The following is a 9,253-nucleotide window of genomic DNA, read 5'->3' as shown; positions in this document are numbered from 1 at the left end:
AAAAAAAAAAAAAAAAAAAGAAAAGAAAAGAAAAGAAAAAAAAGATACTGTTAGAAGGGACAAAATATATAGATAGAGAGAAAATATTAGTAATCTGATGTCTGATAAGTCATATGCTAAATAAATACCAAACTTTTAACATTCAACCATTTGGAAGCAAAGAATCCAATTAAAGATGGAAATCATTTGAAGACATTCACCAATGAAGATACATAGAAATACATATACATTCACCAATGAAGATACACATATGAAAGGATGATCACCATAATTATTCACTAATAATGCAAATGTCAACAGCACTAAGATTCCTCTACCCACCTTTTACAATGGATAGAATTCAAATACCTGAGAATTCCAGATTCTGGAGAGGATGTGGAATTCTCATTCATAGCTGGTAGACAAGAAAAATGTTACATTCACTCTAGAAGGCCTTTTGGCCCTTTCTTAGGTAGTAAAACAGACTTACCATTAGACCCATCAGTCATACTCCTAGGTTTTACCTAAGTGAATTGCAAACTTGGGTTCTCACATGGAAAATCGTGTACACGAATGTATGTAGTAGTTTATTCATAGTCACCAACCAAGATGTCCTTGAAGAGGTGAATGGATAAAACCAATGGGACATCCACAAACTGAAAGTGTATTCAAAGTTCAGTCTACCCTCAAATATTCCAGGACGGGAAATTTTGGAGGCCAGTTCAGCCAAGTGGCAAGGGAAAATGAGTCACCATCTTATCTCAACTCTTCCAATGCATCCAAAAAATGGGCAATTGTTCAACTCATTCTCCCAGGCTCGCTCTCCTGGATTCAAAAACAGACGAAGGCACCCAAGCACTCACGAAAAGAATTTGTGAGGCAAGTGTTCACTCATATCGCAGCACATCTCATAAACAGATAATCACATATCCAACACAACAGTGGATTAACCAAAGAAGCCACCTGTACGCGTGGAATAAGAATACGATTAAATGTTAGCAAAAAATTCAATTCTAATTCCCTGCATACAAGATAGACTGGAAGAAAAAAAACAGCCATCACAATGGGTACAGGAAAAGGCTCTGAAAGAAATTCTATGTAAGTACAAATTAACAATGTTTAGCAAACTAACATTAAAAGGAACTTCCATTTCCTAAAATCAGCAGCAAGCATATGTAAATGTGAAATGTCAGAAGCTCTGCCATTCACGGCAGTGACCAGTCATTGACAAATGCTGTCACCATTACCACCCACATCTGCAGTGAATATCAAAATGAAAAAGAGCCAGAGCTATGGATGACAAAATGAAAATGAGATACGAAGACTGCAAAGAAATAGATAGTATGTGTTAACTATATGATTGCATAGAAAATTCAAAGGAATAGACACATTGATTATTCAAACGAGTAAAAGACTCCAGAAAACATCATATAGAAGATCATTACAGTGAAATCAAGAGCCTTGCCACACGAAAGCAACTTAGTGCATAAAATAGAAAATAGAAAATATACCATTCACAACAGCATTAAAATCCACAATGTGAATAAGAAGAGCCTAACAAGACCTTTATGGAAGCAACTGTGCGAAGTTGCTGATAGACTCAGGGAATAATCTCAAGTAAATGGATCTGTATACCATATTCCTTGATGGGGAACAGAATATGGCAAAGATGTAAATGCCACTTAAATACAGAGTGAGTGCCTTAACTGTCATTGCCAAAGTGACAACCAAGCTCAGGTTGCTGTGCTCTGCTCCCCAAATCAACCCCAGAAAAATATAGAAGGGAAAAGACAAATATATATATATATATATATATGTGTGTGTGTGTATATATATGTATGTATGTATATATATATATATGTATGTGTGTGTGTGTGTGTGTATATATATATATGTGCGTGTGTGTGTGTGTACACATCAACATCAAAACAGAGAAAGCCCTGGGGATGACTGAAGACTGTGCTCAACTAGTACTGTGTTGGGGTCCAGGGAGCAGCAGGGAAATCGAGGAGGTCTGTACCCTGCATAGATGGCAGATTACAGGATAGGTAGGAGAAAGTGTTCCACCCCACATCATCGCACAACCTGAGGCAACACCACAAAATCTGGTGCCAGTAGCCCTGGGGTAATATCAGGACACCAGGAAATTTGAGTTGACTGAGACACTATGGCTCCAGAGTTCTGCTAACAACCACCTGAAACAAACTTAGTAGGAGAAGACCCGCCCTCCAAAAACTTATTATTTTAATGGAATATAAAGAATGAACTAGGAATAGAATAGTAAGTATGTGTGAAACCCACATACTATGAGTAGATATTAATAAAATATGTGTGCATATATATAGTATAAAGTCTACAAATACAAATGAATATGTATCTAAAGATAAATACATATAAGTACAAATATTATACATATATGATATAAAGATATATATGCATGTATATATACATATAAGCATAAATGTATATGATGTCTAAAACAGGTATGTATATAAACAAAATGTACATATAACATATATAATGTACATATACAATGTAAAATGTATTACCATATGAATGAGGATTAAAATATGAAAATCACTAATCTGGACTCTGATATGTCGGATACCTTCAAAACACATGGCTTCTCCAAATCTCTTGCTGCTACTCAGCCTCCTCCCTGTACAAATAAATCTTCTAGGACAAAAGGTTTGCAAAGTCTAGCTCTGGCTGGGGAGGAGCCTCCATGGGAAGGTGTGCATCTTCGCTCAGAGGCCCTACAATCACAGGTGCTGCAGCCCCCCAGGGAGCATCTAGGCTTGGACCTGCAGCCATTTTCTGCAACGCGTGCAGCTGAGCAAATGCTCAAAGGTGATATAAACAGATCATCTCCCACCCATCACTTCACCAAAGAGCAGGAGCCAGGAGGAGAACCCTCCTGAGTGGGGACTGAAGGTTCACCCTCCCCACATAGAGGGGCCACAGAATCCAGCTCAGCCCCTCCTGTTAGCCCTGGAAGACCCTGGCAATGTTGTCACCCCGACCACATCCCTCCCTTCACTGCCACCTCATGTGACTGGGGGTCAGAGACTTGGTCCCAGAGGGGCAGACCCAATCGGCAGAGGATGGGGATCCAGACCCAGGCATCAAGGACAGGACCCCCTAAGGGATGACTGAGGGCCCCTATCCCCATCCCCACCCCTACTCCGCCAGAACTCCGCCAGAACCCGGTTCAGCCCCTATTGTCGACCCAGGGAAGGCCCAGGCTTGGAGGCCGGATGTGATGTCACTGACGCGCGCACTGGGGGGCAGAGAGAAGGGACACGCCTCCTCCTGAGGGGCGGCTTCATACCGGTGGAGGGAAGCGGCCCCAGGCTCTGTGAGGAGGCAAGGTGAGGTGCTGAGGGAAGACTGAGGACGTCCCCACCCCAGATAGAGGACTCGAAAGAACCAAGTGCCATCTCTGCTCCCAGCCCTGGACCACCCGGGGGCGATCTGGGGCTGGTTTGTGAGGTTGGACCGACTCCCTCCCTCCGCCGCTCAAGCTGCTGGGCACTCTGGAGTGAGAGCTTGGTGTGACCAGGGCAGGGCTGGTTAGGAGAGGGCAGGGCCCAGGCTCTGTCCGGCATCAAGGTCGGGACACTGAGGGAGGGCTGGGCACCCCCCCACCCCACCATGACCTACGGCCCCAGGTTCCGCAGCCCCATCCTCAGCCCCACTCTCCAACCCACCCCCAACTCCCCCGCGCCGGAATCTCGTTCCGCCCCTGCTGTCCACCCAGGGAAGCCCCAGGTGCCCGGATGTAAGACCGGTGACTTGCACGTTAGGGGTCAGAGAGTAGCGGGGGCCTCGCTCTGAGGGGTGGGTTGATATCCGCGGAGGGAAGCGGGCCCAGGCTCTGTGAGGAGGTAAGGCGAGACCCTCAAGGAGGACTCAAGACCCCCCACCCCAGATACAGGACCCCAAATAATACGGCGCCACCCCTGCGCCAGCCCTGGATCACCCCGCAGAGTCGGGCTTATCAAGCTGGGCCCAGGCTCTGACTGGAATCAAGGTCAGAACCCTGAGGGAGGGCCGAAGGCCTCCACACCCCTAACCCAGCCGCCACCACCGTGACCTACAGCCTCAGGTTCCCCACCTCCATCCTCCCCCCCCCCCCCCCCCCCCCCCCCCCCAAGTTTCCCGCGGCAGAATCCGGTTCGGCCCTTGCTGTCAACCCAGAGAAGCTCCAGGTGCCCGGATGTAAGGCCTCTGACTTGCGCACTGGGGGTCAGAGAGTAGCAAGGGCTTGGTTCTGAGTGGTGGCTGAAGATCGGTAGAGGGAAGCGAGCCCAGGCCCTGTGAGGAGGTGAGGTGGGACGCTGAGGGAGGACTGAGGACGCCCCCACCCCAGATAGAGGGTCCCAAATAATCCAGCACCACCTCTGCTGCCAGCCCTGGACCACCCGGGGGCGGACTTCTCAGGCTGGACCCCCCTTCGCCACCCCACCGCTTAAGCCCCAGGGGACTCTGGGTCAGAGCTTGGTGTGACCATGGCAGGACTGGTTAGGAGAGGGCAGGGGCCAGGCTCTGCCAGGCATCAGGGTCAGGACCCTGAGGGAGGGCTGAGGCCCCATAGAGGGAGTCACTGCCCCTGCAGTCAACCCTGGGAAGTTCCGGGCATGGCGGGCAAGCGGATCCTGATGTCTGCATCCTGGGCTGACCAAGGCAAGGGGCTTGGTATCGTTAGCATGGCCGCGGGAGAACAGAGGGAGGGCCCAGGTCCTGCTGGGAGACAAGGGAGGCCTGAGGGTACGCAGCACCCCAGGACAAGGGGCCCACCCCACCCCCATCTGAGACCGAGGCGCCTCCTCATTCAGCCTCGGGAATCCGACAGATAGAGACTCAGGTCCACAGAGGGGTGGGGCCCAGCCCTCTAGGAGACCAGGGAAGGAACAAGATGGAGGACAGAGGGGATCCCAGAGTCCAGCTCAGTGGGGATCGTGGCCTGGGCTATCCCGGGCACGGTGGCCACATGTGGTGCATTGTGGCTTCTGAGATCGGGTGTCAGTGGGGACAGGGCTGTGCTATGAGGAGTGGGGCCTCAGGTGAGCAGAAGGAGGAGTCCCAGAGCCCTGAGGAAGGATTCACCAGATCTCTCATCCCAGACCTAGGAAACCTGCCCCTGCCGTCAGTCTTGGGAGGCCCCAGGCAGGACTGTGAGGAAGGGAAGTGCTCCCCCACCCCCAAAACACACTATCTCAAAGAGAATCTAAGGGAGAAGTTGTCCTTGGTCTGCAAGACTCATCTCTGGTTCAGCAAAATGGCAGGGGCCAGATTCTGTCCGAAGTAAATATGAATACCTAGAGGACACCCAGATTGACGAAGCCCCCTGACACCTGCTCCTTTGGTCAGCCTTGGGTATCTCATGCATGAGTGACCATGAGGTGCCCCCTCACTTCTGCCTCCCGGGTCTCAGGGAGGTGGGGGCCTTGGTCCAAGGGGCGTCCTCAGCTCAGCAGAGGGAGCCACACCTGGTCAGCACAGGGTGGAATCCAAGGTCTTCCAGGAGTGACGGGGAGGGAGTTTGGTGAGGACCGAAGATCAGAAGGTACCTCCATGCTCCCAAAAAACAAAGGACCTCACAGACACTGGTGTCACCTATTCTCAGCCCCAGGTGGCCCCAAGCAGGAATGACATGGGGCATGCTCTCATTTCTGCCACGTGATTTTGGGTGAGAAGTCTCAGGGAGGTGAGTACCTTGATCCCAGGGGCACTGAGAGATTCAACAGAGGGATCCACACCTGGTCAGCAGAAGGAGGACTCCCAGGATCAGCAGGACCCAAGGTGTACCCCCTTCATGAGGAATGGAGGTACTCCCAGCCCAGAAAGAAGCCACCCCACAGAGTCTAGGTGAACTCTGTTCTTAGATCTGGGGGAGAGGGGGGAGCCTGATCAAGGATGGCGCTAAGTGGCAAGCTCACTTGTACCACGGCAGGAAGTTGAGGAACCCTCAGGGGGATGAGGCGTTGGTGTAAAGGGAGATGTCTGCTCATCTCAAGGGTTTGGGGGTTGAGGAAATATAAGCCCCAGCAGGAGTAAAAATGAATAACCCACAGGAGGACTTTGGAACACCCACCTCATACCCGAAAGGGTCAACTGGTGGGGTCAGCCCTGGACACCCCACGCAGGGGTGACCGATGTGGGGCCTCCTCACCTCTGTTTCTGGATCTCAGGGAGGTGAGGACTTTGTTCTCAGAGGGTGTGTGGACAAAACAGGGACCCCCTTTCTTCGACAGACACAGTGGACCCAGGATTGGCCAGCAGTCCAGGTGAGGAACCTAAGGGAGGATTGAGGGTACCACCAGGCCAGAGAAACTCTCAAATCAAGAGAGTTTGCCCTGTCCCTACTGTCACCCCAGAGAACCTGGGCAGGGCTGTCTGCTGAGGTCCCTCCTCCGTCCTGGGATCATTGGTGTCAGGGAGGGCTGGCCTTGGTCTGAGGGGGCTGCACACGTCAGCAGAGGGAGGGTCCCAGGCCCTGCCAGGAGTCAAGGTGCAGACTGAGGGGACCCCACTCACCAAACACAGAGGACCTAGCCCCACCCTGCCCCTTCTGTCAGCTGAGGGAAGCCGCTGGGTGGACGGACTCCCCTCACTTTGTCTTCAGGTGTCTCCTGGAGGTAGGGCCTCAGGTCAACAGAGGGAGGGTTCCAGACCCTGCAGGCATCAAGATGAGGACCAGGCAGTATCCTCATCCCAGGACACATGAACCCCATTGAATTTGGACATCTCTTACTGTACTTCCAGGGAAACCCTGGGCAGGTGTGTCCAGATGTTGGTTGGGACATGTCCTTCTGTTCCATATCAGGGATGTGAGCTCTTGATCTGAGAGATTCCCAGGCACATAGAGGAGTGGAATCCGGTCCCTGCCAGGAGAAAGGTGAGGGCCCTGAATGAGTGCAGAGGGAACCATCCGCCCCAGAAGTGTGTAGAACTCAAGAGTGTCCAGCCCGCCCTCTTGGCGGCACTGAGGGACCGGGGCTCTGCCTGCAGTCTGCTGCCTAAGGGCCCCTCGATTCCTCTTCCAGGAGTTCCAGGAAGCAGGCAGGCCTTGGTCTGAGACAGTGTCCTCAGGTCACAGAGCAGAAGAGGCCAAGGCAGTGTCAGCAGTGAAGGTGAAGTGTTCGCCCTGAATGTGCACCAAGGGCCCCACCTGCCCCAGCACGCATGTGAACCCAGAGCACCTGACCCCATCCATCCTACTGTCACTCATAGAGCCTTGATCTCTGCAGGCCAGCCGCACGCTGAGTCACCCTCTCACTTCCGCCTTCAGGTTCTCAGAGGACAGGCTGACCAGGAGGACAGGAGCCCCAAGAGGCCCCAGAGCAGCACTGAAGAAGACCTGTAAGTCAGCCTTTGTTAGAACCGCCAAGGTTTGGTTCTCAGCTGAAGTCTCTCACACACTCCCTCTCTCCCCAGGCCTGTGGGTCTCCATCGCCCAGCTCCTGCCCACGCTCCCGACTGCTGCCCTGACCAGAGTCATCATGTCTTTTGCGCAGAGGAGTCCGCGCTGCAAGCCTGATGAAGACCCTGAAGCCCAAAGAGAGGACTTGGGCCTGATGGGTGCACAGGATCCCACAGGCGAGGAGCAGGAGGCTACCTCCTCCTCTGATGACGAGGAGGAGGTGTCCGCTGCTGGGTCATCAAGTCCTCCCCAGAGTCCTCAGGGAGGCTCTTCCTCCTCCACTTCCGTCTACTACACTTTATGGAGCCAATTCGATGAGAGCTCCAGCAGTCAAGAAGAGGAAGGGCCAAGCACCTCGGTCGACCTAGCTCACCTGGAGTTCATGTTCCAAGAAGTACTGAAATTGAAGGTGGCTGAGTTGGTTCGTTTCCTGCTCCACAAATACCGCGTCAAGGAGCCGGTCACAAAGGCAGAAATGCTGGAGAGTGTCATCAAAAATTACAAGCACTACTTTCCTGTGATCTTCGGCAAAGCCTCCGAGTTCATGCAGCTGATCTTTGGCACTGAGGTGCAGGAGGTGGACCCCGCCGGCCCCTCCTACATCCTTGTCACTGCTCTTGGCCTCTCATGCGATAGCATTCTGGGTAATGATCATAGCATGCCCAAGGCTGCCCTCCTGATCATTATCCTGGGTGTGATCTTAACCAAAGACAACTGCGCCCCCGAAGAGGTTATCTGGGAAGCGTTGAGTGTGATGGGGGTGTATGTTGGGATGGAGCACGTTTTCTATGGGGAGCCCAGGAAGCTGCTCACCCAAGATTGGGTGCAGGAAAACTACCTGGAGTACCGGCAGGTGCCCGGCAGTGATCCTGCATGCTACGAGTTCCTGTGGGGTCCAAGGGCCCACGCTGAAACCACCTATGAGCAGATCATAAATTATTTGGGCATGGTCAATGCAAGAGAGCCCATTTGCTACCCATCCCTTTATGAAGAGGCTTTCGGAGGGGAACAAGAGGGAGTCTGAGCACCAGCTGCAGCCAGGGCCAATGTTTGTGGGGTCAGGGCCCCATCCGGCAGCTGCCCTGCCCCATGCGACATGAGGCCCATTCTTCACGCTGTGTTTGAAGAGAGCGATCAGCGTTCTCAGTGGCAGTGGGTGAAAGTGAACACACTGTATGTTTTCTCTGGGTTCCTTGTCTGTTCGGTTATTTGGAGATTTATCTTTGCTCCCTTTTGGAATTGTTCAAATGTTCTTTTAATGGTCAGTTTAATGAACTTCACCATCGAGGTTAATGAATGACAGTAGTCGCACTTATTGCTGTTTATGTTATTTAAGAGTAAGATTCTTACTTTTGATTCACATGGGGAAATCCCTGTTATTTTGTGAATTGGGGCAAGATAACATAGCAGAGGAATTAATAATTTTTTTAGAAACTTGAACTTAGCAGCAAAAGAGAGCTCATAATGAAATGAAAATGTAGTTAATTCTTGCCTTATACCGCTTTCTCTCCCCTGTAAAATTAAAATATATACATGTATACCTGGATTTGCTTGGCTTCCTTGAGAATGTAAGAGAAATAAAAATTGGAAGAATAATTTTTCCTGTTCACTGGCTCATTTTTTCTTCAAACATGCACTGAGCATCTGTTACTCGGAACACCCTGGGTTAGTAGTAGAGAGGCTAGGTAAGCCAGACCCACCCCTTCCCCATAGGGTGGTGAAGTCTAGGAGCCACAATCCTAAAATTAAGGTGGTGCCATGTCCTCGAAGAACTAGAGGAAAATAAAACGTGGGTGAGGGTTTGGGGCTCTAGGTGACAGCAGTCGAGTGTATATGCCCTGAGCCAGG

The 9,253-nt window shown here is 51.2% G+C and overlaps 1 protein-coding gene across 2 annotated transcripts; it reads left to right on the top strand.

The window, feature by feature from the left end:
• Positions 1-3,266: 3,266 nt before the first annotated feature.
• Positions 3,267-9,001, top strand: MAGEA9 (MAGE family member A9). Of its 2 annotated transcripts, none has more exons than XM_023201541.1 (4): positions 3,267-3,350; positions 7,029-7,115; positions 7,274-7,344; positions 7,420-9,001. In XM_023201541.1, the coding sequence occupies exon 4, from the start codon at positions 7,485-7,487 to the stop codon at positions 8,427-8,429; it is 945 nt and encodes a 314-aa protein (XP_023057309.1). In that variant the 5' UTR covers positions 3,267-3,350; positions 7,029-7,115; positions 7,274-7,344; positions 7,420-7,484; the 3' UTR covers positions 8,430-9,001. The 2 variants fall into 2 exon arrangements, with proteins under 2 accessions (XP_023057309.1, XP_026304493.1); XM_026448708.1 differs by lacking the exon at positions 3,267-3,350 and adding an exon at positions 3,791-3,871.
• The last annotated feature ends 252 nt before the right edge of the window (positions 9,002-9,253 follow it).

This window comes from Piliocolobus tephrosceles, chromosome 12, assembly GCF_002776525.5.
Source record: "Piliocolobus tephrosceles isolate RC106 chromosome 12, ASM277652v3, whole genome shotgun sequence".
Lineage (NCBI taxonomy): Eukaryota > Metazoa > Chordata > Mammalia > Primates > Cercopithecidae > Piliocolobus > Piliocolobus tephrosceles.
Note: the sequence above shows the minus strand (reverse complement) of the source record. Positions and strands in the feature narration are given on the sequence as shown.